Source organism: Artibeus jamaicensis, unplaced genomic scaffold (genome assembly GCF_021234435.1).
Source record: "Artibeus jamaicensis isolate MK-2021 breed Jamaican fruit bat unplaced genomic scaffold, CSHL_Jam_final scaffold_612, whole genome shotgun sequence".
NCBI classification, from domain to species: Eukaryota; Metazoa; Chordata; class Mammalia; order Chiroptera; family Phyllostomidae; genus Artibeus; species Artibeus jamaicensis.
The window spans coordinates 3,265,239-3,288,109 of NW_026522049.1; the positions used below are offsets into that span (position 1 = coordinate 3,265,239).

General features: G+C 51.8%; 1 protein-coding gene across 4 annotated transcripts in view; it reads left to right on the forward strand.

Annotated features, from left to right (window-relative positions):
• Window positions 1-22,871, forward strand: part of PDE8A (phosphodiesterase 8A) — a 74,746-nt gene that overhangs the window by 40,194 nt on the left and 11,681 nt on the right. For all 4 annotated transcript variants that reach the window (XM_037149179.2, XM_037149180.2, XM_053658847.1 and 1 more), the window contains exons 2-16: window positions 1,348-1,401; window positions 2,759-2,949; window positions 4,851-4,907; window positions 5,939-5,993; window positions 7,388-7,476; window positions 8,770-8,848; window positions 10,314-10,451; window positions 15,383-15,465; window positions 16,824-16,875; window positions 16,978-17,020; window positions 19,023-19,100; window positions 20,846-20,916; window positions 21,186-21,350; window positions 22,144-22,192; window positions 22,399-22,534. In XM_037149179.2, coding sequence (XP_037005074.2) covers window positions 1,348-1,401; window positions 2,759-2,949; window positions 4,851-4,907; window positions 5,939-5,993; window positions 7,388-7,476; window positions 8,770-8,848; window positions 10,314-10,451; window positions 15,383-15,465; window positions 16,824-16,875; window positions 16,978-17,020; window positions 19,023-19,100; window positions 20,846-20,916; window positions 21,186-21,350; window positions 22,144-22,192; window positions 22,399-22,534 — 1,340 coding nt within the window. The remainder of the gene's footprint in view (window positions 1-1,347; window positions 1,402-2,758; window positions 2,950-4,850; window positions 4,908-5,938; window positions 5,994-7,387; window positions 7,477-8,769; window positions 8,849-10,313; window positions 10,452-15,382; window positions 15,466-16,823; window positions 16,876-16,977; window positions 17,021-19,022; window positions 19,101-20,845; window positions 20,917-21,185; window positions 21,351-22,143; window positions 22,193-22,398; window positions 22,535-22,871) is intronic.

Consider the following 22,871-nt stretch of genomic DNA (forward strand, 5'->3'; position numbering starts at 1 on the left):
AGGGCCACGAGCCGTCAACCAACTTCTGTGTGTCTCGCAGTAGCAGCCTCCCTCCTGCGGCTGGGTTTTCTGCTCTCTTGTGGAACTGGCCCCCCGCACTGAAGGAAGTAAACAGAATGATTCTCTTTCTCTTTCCTGTCGTTTGCTTCCTTCTCTTGCTTTCCCCTGAGTAGTGCCACTGTATTCTCCAAATACTAGGCCTGTATCATTCCTTGTTCTTCCATTCACTCATTGCTTTAAAATTTGTTCATTAAAAACCAAAACCCTCACCACTGAGAGTGGCCCCTCCTTGGGCCCCTGCTGCCCTTCTCTGTGCACTGTGGGGCTTGAATGTGTAGATCTGATCTCCCTCTGAAGGCTCTTCTCCTGGACGTCGTCTCAGACACGCTGGCTCTGGCGCTGGCTGTGCCTCTCAGTGTGAGGCTGGCCCGGAACTCGCAGCTCAGGGGGCCGGATGGTGCTGTTCTCACTCTTCCACCCTGCCGCAGAGTCCTCCCCATCGGGGTGAGGTCTGGAAGAGTACTGACCCTCACTCTCATCCCTCCTGAGAGACGAAACTCTACAGAGTGAATCAGAAACTGGGCCAGCGTTCCATAGTTGTAGACGTCAGCTATAGCCGTTCAAAATATGCACAGGCATCCCCCCCATGGAGCAGGTTTGTTCCACGCATTTACTGTGGACGGGCCACTGCCCGAGGGGAGAGGCTGGCCGAGGGCAGCTGCTGGGCAACATCCAGTTCTGCTGCTGCTGTGTTACGGGTGTGGAGTCATCCTGTCACCCACAGGCCCCCGGGGGGTGCAGACACCATCAACCCGTGCAGTGTTTCTGGAAAATCGCAAAAAGGTGTCTCTTCCTCTGCGTAGGGACCCAGTGCCAGGGCTCATTGCTGGGGGCCTGGTCTGAGAGGGCCCCTGGTTTCTCAGAGAGCTTTCCCTGGCTTGGAGGCCCCAGGGCTCTACCCACTGGGCGCCGTTATTTGTGCACCACTTCACGATCTGTCACAGCAAAGAGAGACGCGGGCGGGAAGGCACCAGTGTCGGCAGGTGTCCGATCACAGGGCTCATCCTGTTGTGGTCTCACTTGACTGTCGGCTGAGGGAGGCTGGGCAGCTCACGCACAGTCACATGCAGGGGGGAAGAGCGAGCCGGGACCCCACTTGTTTCATGCCCCTCCTCGCTCTCCACCTGTGCTGGGTTACGAGGAGATTCCAGGTCCCTCTGTCTGATCACCGCTTCCTGTGTCATCCTCTCTAGGGTGGAAACTTCACCTTGGCCCTTGGCTCTGACTGGAGAGAACATTTTAAACAGGCTTACTTTTCTTATATTTAAACAGATCTTTTTCCTACAGGTGGCAGCTGAAGTGCAATTTGGCCCCATGAAATTTCATCCAGATCAACTCCAGGTAATGATACACTGTGCTGTGATTTTCTACGTCCATTCTCTTTAAAGAGGTGGGGAGGGAGAGGACGGTCTTCCATTTCGGGCAGCATGTCGGTGCTACAGACACGTAAGAGAGCGCACTTTTCTTAAAAGCGTACATTGAGGTATTTACAGGTGAAGAAATGCCTGCAGCCCACTTTAAAAGGTTCAGCGATAAAGAAAGGAAGGGTGTGTGTGTGTGTGTGTGTGTGGCCGGGTGGGGGCAGGAGAGCGAGCAAAGGCGGCAAAATGTGAACCCCCAATGACACCAGAAGAAGGGTCTCCCAGCACTCGTCATCATCCACACCTTCAGTAGGTTTGAAATTTTCCTATATGAAAAGGAAAATCACATCCTTCCCTGTGTTTCTGAATTAGCTCTAACAGCGAGAAATATCTATCGTTTCCTCCAAAATAATAAGACAAAAATAGCCAATTGAAATTTAGTCCCAGAGTTATTTGATGTTTCCTGCGCATAAACACATGTTCACTATTTCATTTGTTCAAACACGTGGGAAAAGACCAGCAGAGGTGTGCTGTCTTCCAGTTCTTTGCAATCATGCACACAGGTGAACTTAGAGAACTAAGTGTCAGGGACAGGGTTTCGGTCAGCTCTGCAGCCCCTCCCATACAGCCTGGGCCCCAGGAGTCAGCCCGGGTCTGAAGGCGATGGAGCAGTGCTCCCCTGAACCAGGCTGGGGGGCCTGGCCTCGTGGGGGAGAAGCCGCAGCCCCGGCCTCAGTGATGCGGGCCAGGCACCGGGACAGTGAGCACAGATGCTGCTGCCGCCTCTTGTACCCAGTGCTACTCCTGTGTCACCTCAGCCACAGGGCTGCGAGTGCACCATTTTGGTCTGCTTTGAATCTCTTCTTGTAAAATTTAAAGTGATTTTTTTCATCTTGGAGGGATTACATAAAATCTTGAGTCAAAACATCTAAGTCCAGTATATAATGTATTAGTATTCTAGGTGTTTGACTAGCATATTGCTGTCGGGCGACTTGCCTGGTTAACGTACTGTTAACTGAAATAAGTATGCATGTGGTTTGATTGATTTAGTTTCAGGATCAAGTGCTCCACCAAGCCTTTGATGAGTTCTGCCAGTGGGTTTATTAGCAAAAGATGTATGTGACCCATGCACTTGGAATTGACCAAGAGCAGCTAGAATAGCACTGATTTCTAGGAGCTGAGTTGTAATGTCTGAGAGTTACTTGTAGAAGGAGGATTTACATCAACAGACTAAGTTTACATCTGTGGACTTGACTTGGGAGTTTTCTGTGGCTTGTCAAGAAGTAATATTCCAACATCTCTCTCTCTCTCTCTTTCTTTCTGCTTTTTTGATTCAGGTACTTTTAGTGTTTACCAAAGAGGACAACCAGTGTAACGGATTCTGTAAGGCATGTGAAAAAGCAGGGTTTAAGTGCACGGTTACCAAGGAGGCTCACACCGTCATGGCCTGTTTCCTGGCCAAACACCATGATGTCATCATCATCGACCACAGAAATCCCCGGCAGCTGGATGCAGAGGCGCTGTGCAGGTGAGCCCGAGACTCGGCCCCAGTGGTCCCGCCGGCATTTGTGACGGTAAGGCAGCCCAGAAGTACATGAAGTTAAATTGAGTGTCCTTTACGTTGCCTTCCATGCATGTAACTAAGCAAGACATTATTAGATTAGCACATCATTATTTCTCAGTCTGATCTGTATCTCTTGTTTTGTTTCACTTTGCTTTGCTTATAACGGTAGGAAAGTCTGAACGAGGACCGTTAGGTGTTACATATTGGGTGAAACCCAGCATGTACTTAACCTCCACCTGCATATTGCTGCAACAAGTTATTGCAATTTCCCAGATGTTTGAAAATTGTCTTCTAGTGTGAGGTGAATGTGCCCTGTTTATAATACTTGTAGAATATCAGCATTAGGAGAGAATTCTGGGTAGCATACATAAATCTAAGAAAAGTAACTTTAAAAAAATGTATTTTCTGCTGATGGAAGCAAGACAAAGTGAAACATTCATTTTTACTTACTAGATTGGGGAAAGACAAATCATAATTTTAATATAAAATTGTATACATTAATTTCAAGGACATTTAAACACTTGACTTTTAGGAGATAGAAGGGATTTAAACTAAGTATGACGGGGATTGAAAACTGAGATAATAGGAAAAAGACGTGCCCTTAGAAGGCTGTTTGCATCCCCTGTGTCCTTCTGTTGGGGATGTTCAGACCTCTTCACACTCCTCGTCGAAGGCCAGATATTCTGTGTGCTGTGTTTCCAAACCTACCCACCGCGGACCCCTACGTTACACACCTTCTCAGTTCTGGGCACGGCACTTTCTATCAGAGGCACAGAGGTGAGGAAGATGTGGTTCCTGCCTCTGAGGAGCGCGGAGGCTGCAGTTGGCGGGATGAGGGAGCGATGTTGGTGGGGGCTCCCGCGTGCCCCGGAGGACGTGTGCACCGAGTGCTGCAGGTGCCGTGTCAGGGAGGGCTCCACGCGGGGTATCTGGGTCCCGTCCTGAAGGATGAGCAGGAGTTTTGAAAGGAATGAAGGTGGAGAAAACGTCCTGAATAAAGGGAGCAGCACCGCAGGGACAGGCAGGGTGTCTGGGGCTGCTCTGCTCCTGCTTCTTCGGAGAGACCTGCTTTCTTGGCCAGTGTAGGGTGAGTTCAAAGCGGCTGCACTCTGCAGTGGAGCGGTTTCTCTTCCTTCTCCTACTCCTTTGTGTCACACTTATTTCTGCCCCCCTCCGATCTCTTCGCTTCTTGGCCGGTTCCCACTCCCCAGGCTTCGTGGGGCTGTTGAGTTTACTGTCTGGTGAGCCTGTACTCTGTGGGGTAATGTCTGTGGTGCAGTGTCTCCTACTTTCCTGGCCAGCCCTCCATTCTTAGCCTTTTCTGTCAGGTGTTGATTCTCCTGTTTTAGACTGATGAGAACGTCTTGCCTTTCCCCGTTTAGATTTTCCGTTGTTACTGTTTTTGCCTATACACTGGCCAGGAGCGCATCTCTGTGCTGCTTAGCACACAGTTGGGGGCCGGCCCTTGCGTTCTCTGTCCCACCGCGCCCTGGCCTTCGCTATGGTCAGTGCACATAAACTAGCACTGCCTTTGGTCGGATGGGGCGGGTGACCCATCTCATGTGAACCCGAGGGAGGGAGGGTGCTCCACCTGGGACAGCTGGGCCGACGAGGAGCGGCACTCGTGGAAGGCACGTCTTCTCGGTCGGCGGTTACGGTCGTACTCCGTGATCACTGGGGTCCCGTGTCCAGGGATTAGGAGTTTGTCCCCAAATGACAGAGACCACGTAGCCAAGAAGGAGGGTCCAGAGTGTGAAGGGAGCTTTCGCTCCTCCTCTTGCCTCTCCCCCAACTTCCACTGTTCTACCAAAATTACGTTATTTTTTTAATTGCTTTAAATTTATTTTAAAATTTGTTTTTAATAGGTCTATTAGATCCTCAAAAGTCTCAGAAAACACAGTTATTATTGGCGTAGTACGCAGGTAAGCTTTCTTTTTTTTTCTTTTCCGACTTTGAAATTTGTGTTGGCTCTCGCAGAGATTGAAGAGCAGCTTGCAGGCTGTGACTGTGCAGCTCTTGCTAGTTTCGCCTTTTCTCTCTTACGCTTTACTTTCTTTGGCTTGGGTGGTCACCTTAAGGATGGGAGTTTCTACCCTTGTGCTTGGGTTTGTGATTTTGGACTGCCTTCCACTTTAGAAATGAGCACAGCACTAGAGAATTCCATTCCTGAATGCATGTGTGTCTCCGGGACTATCTTCCAAGAGCCTTCTAACTCCACGTATCTATCTGTCTATCTGTGGAGATTTGAATCACACATACACAGAGGATGTCTTCTATTTCACCCTTGCACTGGAAGTAAGGAAAGGATAAAAATATGTGAGGAGAAGGGCAGTATTCAAATAAGTGTTTTCAGCTTACATATTGTTATAGATAGAAGAAATATTTCTGTGTTCTTTAAATTATTTTCCTGAACTTGTTACGGAGGGAAGAAGGGATTTTTTAATTATTAATTTTTATTAAAGTGACATTGGCTCCTAACATGTAAGTTTCAGGTATGCAGCATTATAATTCAACATCTGCATCTTACTCATCACCAGAGTCTAGTTTCTTCCCATCACATGCTGTCAACCCTGTTTGCCTATTTCATCCTCCCTCAGGGTTTTTAAAAAATAAACAGGCAGTAGAATAAGATAGGAAATGATTTAGTTTAAAGTGTTTACATATCAAATAGTTTAATTTAGTTTCAAGTGTCTACATATGGTTACTCCTATATTTTGACTGTTGATAATAACCTCCATATTTCAAGCATTACTATACAGTACCAGAAAGCTATGTATGAAACTAAAACAGAAAACTGTTTCTGACTCCATCCATACTTTTAATTTGTATCTTCCTCTCACTCATCCAGAAGTACCCGTTATAGGACAGTCATAGTGTTACGTAAGTTAGAGGATGAGGGGTGAGAGGTCATTGCTGACCATCGTCCCCGACCGTCTGCTGTGTTCCTCTGCAGGGCGGAGAGAGAAGAGCCGTCCGTGCTGCCCCTCATCGCCGCCGGCTTCACGAGGGTAGGTGCCCCCTCTCATGCACGCGTCACTCAGCACAAGGACGTGTCCATTCTCAGTTCAGAGCCAGTGAAGGTTTTGAATTAACTTGAAGAAAGAAAATGTGTTGCCCTTGTGCTGAGTTACCTTTTGATTTAACTTTCTAAGTTAGTGATGTAATAATCTACAACACCTTACTGTCTCAGTCTCTCAAAACTGTGCCTGGGAAAGTCCCCTTTCACGGTGGCTCCTGAGCAGTTACCCCAGAGGGCGTGTCATTATAACACCTGTTTGTGTAAGTGACCTTGACGTCAGTTCAGGGATTCTGGAAATAAGGCCACGCAAACACGGCTCCCTTCTCTCCACCCCAGCTCCGGTCTGTTGGTCTCTCCTGGGCCTGAAGGCTGAAGGTGTTGACCAGCTGGTTGCCAGTGAGCCTTGGGACTCATGGTGGAGAGAACCTACGTGAGGCTGACCCTTGGGGAAATGTGTAGCCCAAGTTTATATCAATGCGACAGTCAAGAAACCTCAAACTATGAATTTAGTGTAAAGCGTTCCAGATGGTAGTTCTCCCAGGTGCCTGCCGGAGCCAGTACAGGTCCTCCCCAGGGGAAGAACCCTCATCTTTGGCCTCAGAGATTCCCCACAAATCACTGTTGGACGGCAGCAGCTAGCGCCTGGTCACAGCTGACCGGCGTGCAGGGGACGGGACTGTGAGTGAGAACCAGTGCAGAGGCAGCAGAAACACACCCTTGTGCTCTCAGGCACTAGACTCATCAGGTGTGAATTTAAAGCAGTTGAGCTAATTCCATGTAAAGAAATAAAATACTAAGCTTGGAAATACCTGCAAGGAAGAGCAAGCCATGAAAAGTGGCAAAGCCAGTTTTAAACAGAACATAATGGAATTGTGAGAAATGAACACGTAATAAATGAAAATCTTAAAACTTAAACAGGTCAGAAAAAATTACCCAGCGTGTAGCTCAGAGGTGGAATACTAAAAAATAAGTTGGAGCGAGGTGGAGCAATGTGCAGCTAGAGAGTACAGGCTTAGCGTGTGCATAACAGGGATTCCAGAGGACAGGAGAGAGAACGAGCAGAGGTAATGCACGAAGAGCGTTTTCCAGAACCAGCGAGACACTAGTCCACAGACTCAGAAATTCCAACCAGGTAATGACATGCACACGACTGAAATTCTCTTCCCGGAAAGCCCTGCAAGGGAAGCATTTTTAAGCCCTGTTTTAAAAAAAAAAAAAAAAAAAAAAAAGCGAATTTGGTGCCCATCAGTTTTCAGCTTTCATTTCCCATTTGTCGTGAAACATGTCTCAGACTCCAGTCACCAAACTGCGGCGTCTTTTGAAAAGCATCCTTTTTGCCGATAGACACAGAAGCTTAGAGGTGGGTGTGCTCTCTGTCTGCAGAGGTACGTGGAGAACCCGAGCCTCATGGCCTGCTACAACGAGCTGCTCCAGCTGGAGTTCGGGGAGGTGCGCTCACAGCTGAAACTCAGGTAACTCCGCTGCTGCGAGGGGGGGACTTGGCTGGGACAGATCCTACCTCTGGGTGTGTGTGTGTGGGGGGGGTTAACTGACCTCCTGCCTGGACAGGGTGGGGTGACCAGGTGGCTCCTCTCCTCACACAGACTTTTGGGGTCGGCCTACGTGCTACACAAGTGGACGTGTTAGTTACTGGAGACTCAGGTTGAAAAGGGGACTCAAATCATAGTGAATGGAAAGCAGGATATGAAAATATGTACCACGAATTCTCTGTTTTGGTTTTTAAGAAAAAATACTTTTAATCTACACACACAGCCAACTTTCTACAATAATCACTTTGTCATTTGCTGTCGATGAAGTTCTTTTAAAAAGTGAAATGGGTGGAAACCTACCTCCTTGTTAAGCTTTCAAGAAAAGCAGAAAAATCAGTGAAACTATGTGAGGTTGATGGAAAAAAGTCCGCTGCTCCCTGCTAAACCCCCAGGGAGAAATGGGCCAGGCCCTCTTTCTGGGCCACGCCAGATTCCATGAAAGAACAGAGTCAGATCAAACAACATAAAAATGTTCAGTTTGTCTACAGTTTTAAAGATAAAACGCCTTAAATAATGTTAAAAATTTAGACAACTAGGGAACCCAAACTGGGAAAAATTCATGCCCACATCGATGTTTCTCTCCTGCCCGGAACCCCCCCCACACACACATTGCCTTCCTCTCTGTAAAATCAATACAGGCACCTTAGGGTGAGGATTAAAAATAAAAATGTTTTCAAACACCAAGGACATGGGAGAATGCCCGCAAAATAAGGCTAAGTGAGCAAAGCAGAGGGTAAAGCTGGTTACCCTGATGACCCCAACTTTGGAAAAGCGTTTGTTTAAAATAATGGCTTCTGATGACTGGATGCCTCTTCTGGGCTCTGTGTGGGGTTCTGGCCATTGTGGACACTTCAGGTGGCGAGAAGGCAGACGGAGAGTTTCAGTCTCGTGCCCAGGGTCCCACAGCCAGGGCTGGGCTGTGACTTGAACCCTGGAGTGTGTTCCACCCCTGCCCCCTGGTCCTCAGACAAGAAGGGAGGCCACCAACATGTGCCCGGTCCTGGCCCATGTAGTGGTGTTTCGGGAGGAGGTGATCTCTTGTTTATGCCTTTTAATATTTCCTCCCCTCTTTTTTTGGATTAGAATTTGTTACCTTTATCAGCAGACAAAAAACGCATTTAAGCAAGTTAATGTTATACCCTGGGATTGTATCAGACTTTGTAGTACTTACACTAATCTGTCCTTTTTTTCCCCCTCCTACCCATACCCATAAAGGGCTTGTAACTCAGTATTCACTGCATTAGAGAAAAGTCAAGAAGCAATTGAAATCATAAGTGAAGACCACATTATACAGGTTTGTGACTTTGGAGGTTCTGTCCTTCCGGGCGTCTGTTTGTTCTCATTTTTAGGATTGGACCCTTCCAATATGATTTTTTTCTCTTTTTGAAGTTCAAGAGACCAGTTTTCTCCCTAGAGCATTATCAGAACAAAGTCTTTAATATGTGTAACTTAAAATAAGTTCCCTATAAGCAAGAAAGGGTACTAGTAATTACTTTTTTGTTTCAGGAGAGACCTTTGTCCAGAAGGATTATTCCCAGCAGGGGGAGAGGGGCGGCGGCACAAGGGAGAAGGCTTTGACCACGGGTGTCCGTGGGTTCTCCCCTTTCTCACTGTTTTTGGAGGTAGTTTACACCTGCAGAGATGTAGTAGAAACTACTCAAAACTTCAAAAGTAGCCTGGTAATTACTAGACAAATCACCCATTATTAGCAAAGTGGGTGCAGGCCAGTGACCGAAGACAGCAGGCGTAGGCTAAATTTTAGGTGACACCGAAAGGGCTGTGCCAGGGAGACGTCCCTGATGTCTGCTGACGGCTGCACTTTGACTGACTTCTGAGCACCCAGTCCGTCCCCAGTCTGACCTGTGACCCTCGTGGTAAAGAGTGGATGTCCACGTTCCACAGCTGGTGCCCTGAGAGGCAGGCAGCACAGTGGGCGAGGGCCCAGGCTTGGAGTCTGACAGGCCTCGGGCCCCATCCCCGCGGAGCGCCTTTGGGCGGGTTACGTAATCCCTCCGCATCTGCCCTGTCGTCTGTACAAGTGGGAGGAGTATTAATGCCAATGACAGCTTACCTTTGTTAAGGATGTTCTGAGGACTAAGTGAATTAATGCGTGTGAAGTGCTTACTATAGTGCCTGCCAAGGAAAATAGTTTCAAGTATTATGTTGTTGTTGTTGTTGTTATTATTAGCACATGCATAGCTTTCCCAGCATTTTCTTCTAGTCTTCTAGGCCTATTTGAAATTTAGCCACAAAGCCTTATACTTGCAAACACTTCCTAGTTCACATCCTGCTTTCCAAATACGTTATCCATTTGCCTCACGTGAGACAGGCAAGACAGACATTTCCTCCCCACCAAACAGATGCGCAGTCGGAGACTTTGAGGGGCGGAGGGGCTCGCGGGCGTGGAGCCTGGGCGTTTCAGACGTGCTTTTATTCCACCGTGTGGTCTGAGCAGCCCCTGGGTTTCTCCATAGGGCTCTTCCATCAGCTGTTGCTTTAGTGGGCGGGGCCTGCTACTGCGCATGCGCAGCAACTTCTGGGGCACCGGAGAGAGCCCAGCCCAGCCAGGGGCTCGGGGCAGAGGCTTCTCGGGATTCCAGGGGCTGTCCTGGAGTTGTGCTCCTGCCGCTTCGGGACTGCGGGGACTGCTCCAGGCTCCTTTCAGTGGGGAAACCTGCTGGTGTAGGGAACAGTCTTCATTGTCCTTTTTTCAAAACTGATTTTAATTCACCAGATGCTTTTTTTTTTTGCCTCCCCAGTATGCAAATCCTGCATTTGAAACAACAATGGGCTATAAATCAGGTGACTTAATAGGGAAGGAGTTAGCAGAAGTGCCTATAAATGAAAAAAAGTCGGATTTGCTTGACACTATAAATTCTTGCATCAAGACGGGGAAGGTAAGTGAGAGGTTAGTACCTTTTTTACTTTCACATAACAGAGATGGACGGAAGGAGACTTAGTGTTCACTGAGCACTGCCCGTGCTAGGTAATCTTAGTCTTACTCTTCCCAGCAGGACAGGAGAACAGTGTAGTGGTATTTTCCTTGTTATTCCCATTTTGCAGATGAGGAAACTGAGGCGGGGAAAGTCTATAATACGATTAGCCAGTCATCAGAGTAACTTTCATTGACACTTACAGTCGTCGTTTTCATCTTTGTAATAACTAACTTAAGTCTTTCTAATAGTTGACCTAAGTGGCGGGTATGGGCAGATGGTCCGGGTGAAGGATTGCCACTGAGGGGCACGTTCTCGTGACACCCCCAAGCCCCACGGTTCTCTGAGCCCTGTTCACTCGTGCAGCATTTTTAAAAAATGCGTCCCGTATGTCAGGCACTCTGCTGGGTTCTGGTTTAGCAAGAAGACCAAAATGCTAAGGCCTGCCTCAGAGAGCTCACCTTCCAGGAAGCCACACAGACAGTACACAGGGCCAGTGCCCGGGCGTGTGAGGAGTCCCGTGAGCGTGGCGCTGGAGGGCAGACGGAGGGAAGGCGGGCCAGCCTGCAAGAGACTTTCCCTGTCTGAACAGGGGCTTCCGACAGAAGGAAAACGCTCCTGCTTTTCGTAGATATTCTTATTTAGTCTTTCCTGCTGGGCTCACCTTACCCTTTGGAAGCTGAGTAGGGACTATTAATTTGATCACTGAAACAAAGTGGAGAAACTGGTGACCTGCTTTCCTGCTCGCCGTGGGGGCCCCCATGGAGGCCCCCGTGGAAGCAGCACCCTTGCCCTGTGGCCAGTGCGGCCCCACCGCAGAAAAGAGCAGTTTGCCGTGGGGCCCTGGTGCTTTGTGAAGCTCACGCCCCCCCATGCTTGGGCCCCTCAGAGACACCGTGAGTGGGTGTGTGTCCCTCTGCTTTCCCGTGGCTCTGAGCACACAGTGATGATTTCTTACTAGAAAGAGAGAAATGGCATCTGAAGTGGATGAAGGGGCCCTCGGGTGTCAGGTGTACCGCCCAGGTGAGAGCCAGCGTTCTGTCCTCACTTGAGCAGGGTGTCCTCAGAAGCAAGGTACAGGGCAGCCATCACCCAAGACCCAGCAGCCTGGAGGGGGCTTTGCCATGCCTTCCCAGTCCTGGCACGTAGGCCCCAGGCTGCTCTTGGTTGGCGTGTGATGCCATCCTGAGAGTCATCTGGGAAGCAGCCAGTGGAGCAGGCCCTGGTGCGCCTTGACATGACGATGGTTATGCTCAGGTGGCTGGCAGGGGTGGAGCGGCCCCACAGTGGATAATCTATTGGCCTGGGTCTTCTGGGTCCAGGCAAACAGCATCTCACCTGGGTTACGTGGCCAGGCACCAGGTACAGGTACAAAGGGCCTCGAACTCGCACAGGAGGAGACGTGTTCTCTGAGCTCCGTGTTGACCATGAGCAGAGAGTCTGGAAGATGACCATACTTCTGACCTCTGTAGTGCTCTGTTTCAGAGAGGAGCCTGGTCACACTGTGTGTGCTCAGAGCTCTCGGGAAGAGAGGAAGAGTAGCCCTCTGTCCAGTGTGGTGACCCGCGTGTTGTCTGGCGGCACTGCAGCAGGACGGAGCACGTGGTCAGGCAAGCTTTCCAGGTGAAAGAATGTGCAGCCTTTCTAGTGGCGTCTCCCCAGAAGAACTGGGGCCCCGGGCCAGTGGTACCCTGGTCAGTGGGGAGAGTTCAGACACGCACCGGAAACCCGGTCGAGGCTTAAGAAGGGGTTAGGTGATGGCTGGGAGCTTCGAGTGTCAGATTCTAGGGGTGCCTGTCTGTCAGATAGTCCTGGGGGCAGAGGACAAATTCTGACGTTCAAGCAGAGAATATTGCAGACGCGTCTCTCCAGATGATTCCTTCTGCCCGCTGTCCTCAGCTGACGGCTCCTGTGTGGGGGCTGAGCTGTGGGGACCTTCGTTTTCAGGCCGCACCCTCATGCTCCCCCTGGGCCCCACGCGTGTGCTCTGGCCTTGCCTCCCCCCCTCCCCAGGGCTTCTCTGTCAGGGCCGTAGGACCCAGCCTCCCATCTTCTCCGACACTTGGGCCTCCATCGCTCTTCTCTTTCAGAGAGTTTGAATTTTTTGCCTCAGAAATTGGGTCTTGTAGGCGCTGAGTAAATGCGGGCTGCTAGACACCCACCCGGGACATGATGGATGGCTGCGGAGCCTCTATCCTCTCACAGCTGTCAACCCCAGGGCCCGTGACTCTTGTGCTTCCCTCCCCACGGATCCCTGTCTTTCTTCGCCAACTCTTCGTCATCTGTGTCCTCTGAGCTCACCTGGGCTCTTTGTCCCCCTCCCCGTGTTTCCCAGGCCACCCCTTTGATACCCAGGCACTTGCCTGCTCTGCAGAGATTCTCGCTCCTCCCCCAGCCCGGCCTCTTCTCCAGGGTCTGGGTCAACCTGCAGCCATCAGTTGAAACCACCTTGGCCAACAGTGATCTTCCCTCAGCCCGCACCCAGGACAGACGGGCCCTCCGCAGCCCCCGTGGTCTCCCCTCGAGCACCGGCCTCACAGTCGCCTTGACTTGGAACCCTGGGATGGCTCTGGTTCCCCCCCACCCCCTCGTTAGTCTCCTCTATCACATCCATCGCTGAGCCTGACATCTGCTAAGCCCATGCCTTTGAGTGTCCACTGCCTGGGCCTGACCTTGTTCAGGGCCTTTCGCACCCGGGGCTTGTGTGGGCTGAATCCAGCTGGGGCTCCTGTCTCATGGCCCCCACCTCCGGTCAGTCCACCTACAGCACAGAGTGACGAGGCTTGCCTGCCACCGTTCCGACCCTGTCACCCCCTCTGTGTGGAGCTCACATCCCTCAGCTGGGCTCCCAGGGCTCTGTCGTCAGACCTCAGCCTGCCTCTTCTGCTCCGTAAGTGGAAGTGCGGCTGTTCTCTGACTGTTTACTACGGGCTAGCACTGTGCTAGCCCTGAGGGTTGGCAGTGGTGGCTCTGGTTTAATTAGGATGATGAGCACTGAGGAGGGGCTGTCTCAACAGTCAGAGAAGCCTGGCCTGCTGCTGGGCCCGCCCGGAGCAGGAGGGCGGTGCGGCCCCTCGTACAGTTGAGAGGGGAGCACGGCCCGAGGGGGCAGCCTCTGCAGACCCGCACCAAGTGCCAGAGCCTTTTGTGGAGTTCATGTGCATTTAAACTACCAGGTGGCATCTTCCCGATGGCATTCTATGGCGGAAATTGGTTATTCTCAGGAACTAAAAATTTAGAGTTTCTGATAGGTCAGTATTTTAAAATATATTTTTGATAAGAAAGATGGCCTATAACAGGTAAATATTTTTTGTTTCCACTGGTGACCGGAAAGCTCGCGGGCCGTTCTGTTGCCCCAGCAGAGTCGTTGCTGACTCGCCCTGCTCTGAGGACTGGACTGTGCGGCTCTGGCCGGTGGCGGACAGCTGCCCACGTCCGTTCCGAAGGGATGGGAGGAAGTCCTGGAAGTGTTCTTAATGTGCGGATTGACTGGTCGGATTGGGCTCTCATCTTCCTCCCACCCGTTTTCAACTCTAACAGCTCTTTTAAGAGAGAATTCTCGCCCCGCACCATTTGCCCATTTAAAGCAGAGTTCAGGGGTGCTTTGTTCTCAGACCTGGGCACACACTGCCACAGCCCTCCAACCTGTCTGCCCGAGTGAGCACGTGCGGACACGGAGGGCGGGCATGCGTTTCTGCCCGACGTCCCCATGTAGTCCTTGCCTGTTTCCCACGGGCCAGCCGCCCCTGAGAACCTGGCAGTGCCCGCACCTTCCTCCTGCCCTGGGGCCAGTGAGCACTGAGCTGGGCTCTTTGGCTCTTTTTGAATTCAGTGCCTTGTTGGTGTGTGGTGTTTTCACAAGTACACCCGCCCGGAAGCCTCACCGTTAACCGTCCACTGCTCTGTCGGCGTCCTGTTTCTCTTGGACCCCCTTCTCCAGGGGAGTCTGAGGCTGAGACTGCACTGTTGGCTTCCGCCCACGGGCCAACCTACCCCAGGCCTCGGAGCCTGCAGGACTGACCTTCCCTGAGGGGTCTGGGCAGGAGACTTGAGCTGAGCCACTTAGGCTGCCCTGGGGAGGCTCAGCTCGAGTCTGTGGGACTCCCGCTGGCCAAGGGTGTTGTGCAGCACCCTGTGAGCTGTGTCCTGCCGTGGGTTTTAGGGATTGTTACAGCTTGAGAACCCTTGGTGACTTTTGGAGGAATTCAGAACCTTTTAGGTAGTAACGAACTCAGGATCGTTCTCCCAGGCCTCTTCCACTGCCCCAAGAGCAGGGATGCTGCTGCAGCCCCGTCCTGCATGCAGCTGCTCCCGAGGCTTCGGTTCTGCTTGGAAAAAATGCCTCTGTTTTGTCTGACCTGAGAGCATGACTAATGCAGTGGCAGCCCTGCATAAAAGGTCTCATCTCTGTGCTCTGCCCGAGCCCAGTCCTGGCTGTCACCTCCTCATCCCCACCCAGATGGTGCTGGCAGCCCAGCATGCTAGTGGCCACACAATGTTGCTTTCTCTGCCCAGTCCTGTTCTCCCCTCCCAAATGCAGGGCCAGGGGCCATATGCTCCTCACCCCACTGTAGCCAGTAGGAGCTGTGATGGGAGGGGACTGTGCAGCAAAGTGAGGGGATGCGCTTCCCTTGAGGGCCAGGGGCCTCTTCTGCCAGTGGATGGGACACACACCACTCAGACTGTGGTGACTGGCTTCTGTCAGCAGCTAGGAGGAGCTGGGCTTGGGAGGATGAGAAAGAATGGTCAGATCGCCCACAGTTGCATGTGGGGCTGAGACACCTTCTAAGCTAATCACTTTAGCAAGGGGGAGTGGCTCGGACCCGGGAGCGGAAGATGTTCTTGGACTCATGTTCTAGACACAAAGCATAACGATGTTTCCATTCCATGTATAGGAGTGGCAAGGAGTTTACTACGCCAAAAACGGAGACAATTTGCAGCAGAATGTGAAGATAGTACCTGTCATCGGGCAGGGGGGGTAAGTGAGCAACGGGCGCCCCAGCCAGCGTGCTGCTTCTGGCTTATTACAACACATGCTTCGAATGCCTAAGTGCGTTTAGAGCTGCCTGCAGAAATTCTAAAGAAAGACTTGAAATAGGTCAGGTGTCCTCAAAGAAGGGCCCTCTGGGGAGGCTTCCCAGTGCCCTGGCCCCGCCCTCCGGGCCCCAGGTGCTCCAGCTGACGCCGCAGACTCACAGGGACGCCCACCGGCTCCGGAAGGTCCCTGGGTGAAGCCGCGCAGTCAGGACACAGATTGATGGGCTCCCCCCACGTAAAATATTTCTGTCAGATCTGATGGCCTGTGTGTTACCGCTGCATAGACTCACCACATTAAATTAACGGATTTTAAATGCTGTCTGGAAACTCGCGTGTAAAACAGACATGACCACACATTTCGAAGCCACATATCGGGGGCCTAAAAATCTCCTGTGGTTTTTCTCAGAATATGTGCTCAGTGATACAGAACGCCCAGCTGTAAAATACGCAACCATTAAAAAGGATAGGAAAGTAAATTACCAGCAAAAATGCTTATGACAAATGCAAAAGTAAAAATGTAAAACCATATCTAGCATATGGTCTCAGTCACAAAAATGGAGGAAGGAAAAGGGAAGAGGAGGCGGTGAGTGGGGGTCCGCACACCTGCATCTCTCAGTGCCTGCCCAGACGGCCCTTTACTTGGCCCTCACCGGCCTCTCCACGTTCCAAGTGGAGACCGAGGCCAGGTGGTGCGGTCTGTGGCCCGGGCCCAGCTGCCAGGGCTGGGCGGAGCCCGGCCGAGGCCTGCATGCCGACAGCAGGCTCACGTGCTCGGTCACCGGGCTTCGCTGCCACTTGGCTGTGGCCTTAGGGGGACAGGTGTCCATGGGCTCTCTGTTCTGATTCTTTGCTTTTTTATGTCCTTTCCAAATTTTTTTGTGGTAAGTATATAGGGGTTTAATTATCAAGGGGGAAAATGGGGAAAAAGTCAAAGGAACAGCAAGTGAGCTTCTGAGATGAGCCTGGGGGGCTTCGCCATCAGCTCCCAGCTGACCGAGGGCCCCGTGATGGTTGCAGGCGTCTGATTGGTGAACATGCAGTACCTAGGTATTTTTTATTGTATGTGAGGATGACTTGGGAGAATTTTGTTGTCTTTACTGAAGAGTCAAGTTCTTTCCGATAGACACCACAGGGTGAGTGTAGACACTTTGTTACCGGCGGTCTCGGCACAAACCAGACCAGCGCTTTTCTCAGAGAACTTTGTGAAAGAGTGGTGCTGTTTGGATAATGAAAAAATACAGCTGTGTGTTCATCGGAATAGAGTCGGGAGGGCACTAATGCCTTGTTTTCTACTTGCAGAAAAATTAGACACTATGTGTCCATTATCAGAGTGTGCAGTGGCAACAATAAGGTATGTCAGGGACCCCTGGGGCCCCCCGGCTGCCCCCCACAAGATCCCACTTAGTGTATTCCTAGGCAATCAGAACTAATGGCTTTTAAAATTTATTTTTAGGCTGAGAAAATAGCGGAATGCATTCCATCTGACACTCACACAGGTATGATGCTCCACGTTCATTCTTAGAGTTCACTGAGCTTTTGAAAAAAATGAAGTGAAAACGGCCCCTTCCTCCAACTGTTTCCGGGACCCGGCAGCACCTCTCTCCCCAGCTCCACGGGTCGGTCTGCGAGTCCAAGCCCCGCGCACAGGAGGGCACTCTGACAGGTGTCCCCTGGTGAGAGAACTGGTCACCCCAAGTGCGTGAACTTGTGTGGAAACGTGTTCAGTGAAGTGTGGTCTGCTGGCCCGATGGGGGCTGCAAGGGCAGGAGTGTTGGGTGTCAGGCTACTGAATGTTAGCAGGGACATCTGCACCTGACAGTAGTCACCGCCAGCCCACAGGGAGGGAGCTGGACGCCTGCAACCTTGCTGCACTCGGTACCTGTCTCCTGCGCCTCGGGACCCCATCTGCTCCTCCCGCTCTGCGTGACTGCAGGTGGTCCAGGGAGGGTTCCGGTTAGGGTTCAGAGAGTGATCAGAGTGGTCTGGTTAGCTTTTCATTCCAGAAAGGCCCCTTGGCCGCCCTTAGAGACGGGATTGATAACAAGGGCAAGATCAGGGGCTGGGGGACCAGTGAAGGGAGCTGCCCTTAAAGCTGTTAAAGCCGGAGGGGTGACTCATTTCTGAGCTAGGACAAGGACAGATTAAAGAGGAATTTAGGAGACTGAATCAGATTTGGCTGACAGATGGGGCAGGGCAGAGATCAGGAGGGGAGGAGTCACAGAGGATGTGTCTCCCACTGAGCTCTGTGACCTGGGACGAAGAGTGGGCTTGGGAGAAGGTCGTGAGTTCGTCTGGAGGGCCTGAGGGTTGACCACATGGAGGTGACCAGTTAAGAAGTCTGGCACTCAGGATGAAGCAGCAACCCTGGAGTTCCTTAAAGCTGAAGGAAGGGTGGGATCGCCCAAGGAGATTGTGTTTTCTTAGAAGAGAAGGAATCAGCACAGGCACTTGGGAACTCAGGGGATGGGGGCTGGTGGGGGCTGGTTACGAAAGAGGGAACCGTGCAGGAGGAAGAGTGAGAGATGGAAGGAAAACCAGGAGCATGGATTTATGCGAACCAGGAGTTTCCAGAAGGAGGGACCCATTGTGTCAGGTACCACAGGTCGAGTTGGGCAAGAACTGAATCATGTCCTTCAGATGAAGTGGCACAGAAGTCAGCCATGAGGGTGACAAGTGCACAGTCCGTGCCCATGGAGAGGTGAATGTAGCAAATAGCACATGGAAAGGGGTCTCGATGGTGGGCTGCATCCAGGTCCTGCTAGTGAGCAGCTCCTGGGGAGGAGCCAGGACAGGGCGGAGCAGGCGCGCCTGCAGGTGGAAGGCCTGAGCTGGCTCGGCAGCAGCTCCCAGTTTCCTCGTCTGTGAAATGGGGACAGGTTGGAGAGGCTCGGCACCACGCATGGCACCCAGCAGGTGCCCCGGGAGGGGACAGGAAGGTCAGCGTTGCCTTGTCCCTGATCAGCGTGGGGTCAGGGAGAGGTGGGACAACCCATTTGGAGCCCTGGAGGGTAACAGTGCCATTCACAGAAAGGGGGTCGGAGGGGTGGAAAGGTAGACTGGCATTTGGCACGTACCCCAAACCAGGGTTCTTGAACTCTCCTTGGAGAGAGAGGCACGTCCTTCCCCAGGGCATTTTAGATCTCCTATTATAGAAAAAATACATAAAAGATTCTTTTCCTTCAGAGGAAGTGTAGGTGGCGGTCAGACCTTTCCTACCAGTGTACTCAGTCGTACAGAACTGTGTGTGATAGGAGTTCTGGTTCTTACGTCACGTCTTGGAACTCTGATTGCCCAGTCGCACCAGGTGGGACAGTGCGAGGAACTCAGACCCCAACCACCTCATTTTCATAGTCATTTCTGTGAGGCACTGTGTTGATTTTTGTGGCAACTTAAACGGTGTTCTGATTCTTAAGTTTTGTTTTTAAAAGTTTTGCATCGGTAATTGTCTTACTGCATTCGCATCCCTTTGATCAGGTGATTTGTCATTCGTTTCCACAGATGGCCAGCCAGGCAAACAGAAAGACAAGAGGAAGAGCTCACTGGATGTCCTCAGTGTGGCCTCTCGGACAAACGAAGGTGGGTGCCCGAGACAGCCATGTGGTGTTGACCACGTGCGGCCCGGCGCCCCCCAGCTTATCTCCGGTCACTGCCCACCTCCAGTCCACACAGGCACGGCACCTCCTCGCCCCCTGTGTCATTTCTCCCTCTCCTCCCACTCCTGCCAGGGGGCTTCGTCCTGAGCCTTTTGATCTCTCTTATCTGCTGTAATGGTGACGGGGCACATCAGACTCATGGTTGCCTTCAAAGGGCTGAATGTAGCTTTAGGATCCTAACTACTCCTTAACTAGGGGCAAAGAGCACGGGGCTGCCGCCGGGTAGAAACAGGGTGCTGGGCAGGATAAAACAAGGTGGAGGCTGGACTCAGCCCACGGGCCTGGCGTTTGCCGCCTGCGGAGTGATGCATTTGGATGTTCTTAACCATATACAGCGGGTCTTCGAACAACATCATTTCATTCAATGTTGATAGAAAAGGATCAGTGTCTGTCTGGGTCCCTCTGTGTGTGGAGGTGCCAGTTCTCCCCACATCTGCGTGGGTTTCCCCTGGTCCTCTGGTTTCCTCCCACAGGTGCACGTTAGGGGGACCAGTGTGTCCAGGTGTCCCCCCATCTAGGGGGTGGCCCTGTGATGGACAGGGTCCCGCCTGCCCCTCAGCTGCCAGGGGAGGCTCTGGCCACCCTGGATCCTGAACTGGAATAAGCAGGTTCAAAAATAATGATCTTGTGGGTACACCTTATTTCAGCATTAATATTAGAAGGGTTTTTTGTTTTTCTTTAGAAGTTCAGTGATGTTTTGTGACCACAAATATGCTGTAGGAATTCAACTCTTATTTCTATCAATTAGCCAAGGGTAAAATTGGTTTCCTTACATGTCCTTTTGCATAAAACAGAAGTTTCCATGGAACCTATCAGTGGTGTTAGGTGAGGACTTGACTGCATTTCATTGTGGGTTGCAGTTTGCCACAGCAGCTTACATTTTGGTGGGGAGATGAGCTGTGTTTGGTGTGTGAGGACCTTACTAAGCAAGCACTCCTCACCGGGCCTCAGTTTGGTGATGTGAAGCGGCCACACCAGGCTGCAAACACTGTGCGTTCCTTTAAGGCCTTTGGTAAAGAGCGCTGGGCTTGACAGTGGCGCTTTCAGGGAGACACACAGAACTCTGTGTGAATGTGCCTTCCTGCCTGGGCACTGCCCGGGCCCCACCTCCACCACGCCAAGGAACCACATCTTGCAGGAGCAACAAAAAGTTAACAAACCCTAGGGCCTAGGCATTGCTGCTTGTCTCTGTTAAGGTATTTGCCTGATTTGTCTAGAGTAAGCATAACAGTGGAAAACACCGAGAGAAGCTTTGAAAACTGTAACCAGAAATTTATGTGTGTCTGTTCATGGTGAATTGCAGTTACAGCCCCACAGGGAGCCTGGATGGCACTGTCTTCCAGAACGTTCTCGCTTCTGGACAGCAGCAAGCTGAGTCGTTATAAAGCCTTATTATTCTGAGGACAAAAAGAGGCTGTTCGGCCTTGGCGTGCTAGATTGTTTCCTGTTTTCTCTCTGATGTCAGAAGTTCAGGCTGCGGGGGCATGTGCTTCCTAGTGCCTAGAACCGCAGGAAGCAGGGTGGGCTTGTCGGGGTGGGAAGGGAGCTCGGCGGGCTGGGTAGTTCTGGCCCCGAGCCCTCTGCAGCCAGGCACACTGAGGCCCCGGCTCGAGACAGGTGCGCGAGGCCGTGCCTGCCCTGACCTCTGCTCTCATGGTCTCTCCGCAGTGGCCAGCCAGAGGCGACACTCCTCCATGGCCCGGATACACTCTATGACCATCGAGGCGCCCATCACCAAGGTGAGACGGTCGACAGTCGGTCCCCACTGAGCAGGGACGCCTCTTGTTCTCCCAGGTGACTGTTCCCACTAAGAAGAAACGAGTCCGCAACTGTCACAGTGCCATTGTTATCTGGGGAGCAAGCGGCTTCCTCTGGGGAGAGGGCATGAGCCGTGACCAGCAAGCTGGGCCGCCACGAGCTTCCAGCCCAGCTGCTAGCCCGGCTCTGCAGGTGGCTTTCCCGTTGTCTTCACGGTCACGAACCTCAGGTCTGTCTGTCCACGTTGCAGGTAATCAACATTATCAACGCTGCCCAGGAAAACAGTCCCATGCCTGTGACAGAAGCCTTAGACCGTGTGCTGGAAATTCTGAGAACCACTGAGTTATATTCACCGCAGCTTGGTGTTAAGGATGACGATCCTCACGCCAGCGACCTCGTCGGGGGCCTAATGTCTGTAAGTGCACTGACCAGGCCGCCGCCCGGAGCCTGCTCTTGCTGTTCGCCCCGCGGCCATCCGCTCACAGGCTGGGCTGCACGGCACTCCCCTTCCACAGCCGTCATCCCCCTGCCTCGGCGGTCTGCTGAGCCAGGACTCCACGTTTGCTTGGGGGGGTTCTGTGAGCAGTTCATTTCAATAAAACTTAATTGCTTTAAAGATCTTGAAAACCGGGACAGAAAAAAATTTTTTTATATACTACATCACAAAACAGAAAGAAAATATATATATATATATATTAAAGAGGCCCCAGGGAATGGGGCACGGTTTCCCTCCACCACACATCCTACAGATTTGGTGACTTCGTGGGGGAGAGTGACTTGGGGCCATTTGATTAGAAGGGGGCTTTGTACCATGGGCTCTGGAGGGGCCCTGGGTGCCACCTGCAGCCCGTCTGGGATGGAGGTCTCACAGGGGAGGGACCACCTGGTGGAACACAGCTCAGTCCATTGCGCTCTGTCCTCTTTGTGTTGGTCAGAAATAAAATCCACCTTCCCTCCCAGCGCCCGCTTTCTGAAGTCTCAAGTTCTCAACCCTCATTCTTAAGACATCCAGTGACTACAGAAAGGGCAGCACGGTTCCCGGCGCCGCCCTGGGTCCCGCGGGGCCTTCTGGCAGGGGGGCGGGGCTCCTTGGGTGCACCAACGAGGCTGCCCCTAAGTGTCCGCTGGGCCCGACGGTCCCGTCTGCAAGACGAGCAGCTGCGACTTGATTGTGACGGGCCCTTTTTTGTTCCCTTGATTTTTATCAGGATGGTTTGCGAAGGCTGTCTGGGAATGAATATGTGCTTTCAACAAAAGGTAAATTTTTCCTTTTTAATTTTTTGGACCACTAGTAACATTACAGTCAAGCTTAAGTGATAAAAATACATATTTCAGACAGTTTTACTCATGTGTCAGCAGTTTCTGGGCAGGTCATAGACCCTCAGAGAAAGCACCATCCCCCTCAGGAGGAGCTAACGCCGTAAAGCCTGTTAATGCTGTTCTCCTCGTTCACCACTCCCCAGGCCTGAACCACGTTCCGAGCACTATAGTCACTCCCCTCACCCTTCATGACGTGTCGCCGCGGATAGCGCAGGCCGTAGAAAATGAGGACTACTGGGACTTTGATATTTTTGAACTGGAGGCTGCCACTCAGAAACGGTGAGTGCGTGTGGACCTCACTCGGCAGGCAGAGAGCCGGATGCCCAGGGCCTGTCGGGGAGCTGGTGCCTGGTCCTCGGGAGGAGGTTTGGGGAAGAGGAGCAGGGCAGCAAGAGCCTCTGAATCGGAGCGAGAGAGGCCGTGAGAAGCCGCGGCAAGTCTGCCTGGCCCGCCTGGTCCCGCCCGCCGAGGAGACAGCAGACTCGAGGAAAGCATGACATTGAGCAAGTGGCTCTGCCCCCACATAGCAGGGGCGGGCGGTGTCTGTAAAACACAGGTACCAGTTTCGCCTGTAGGGAGTGATACATTGAAGTAGTGGCAAAAAGTCCCTACTCAG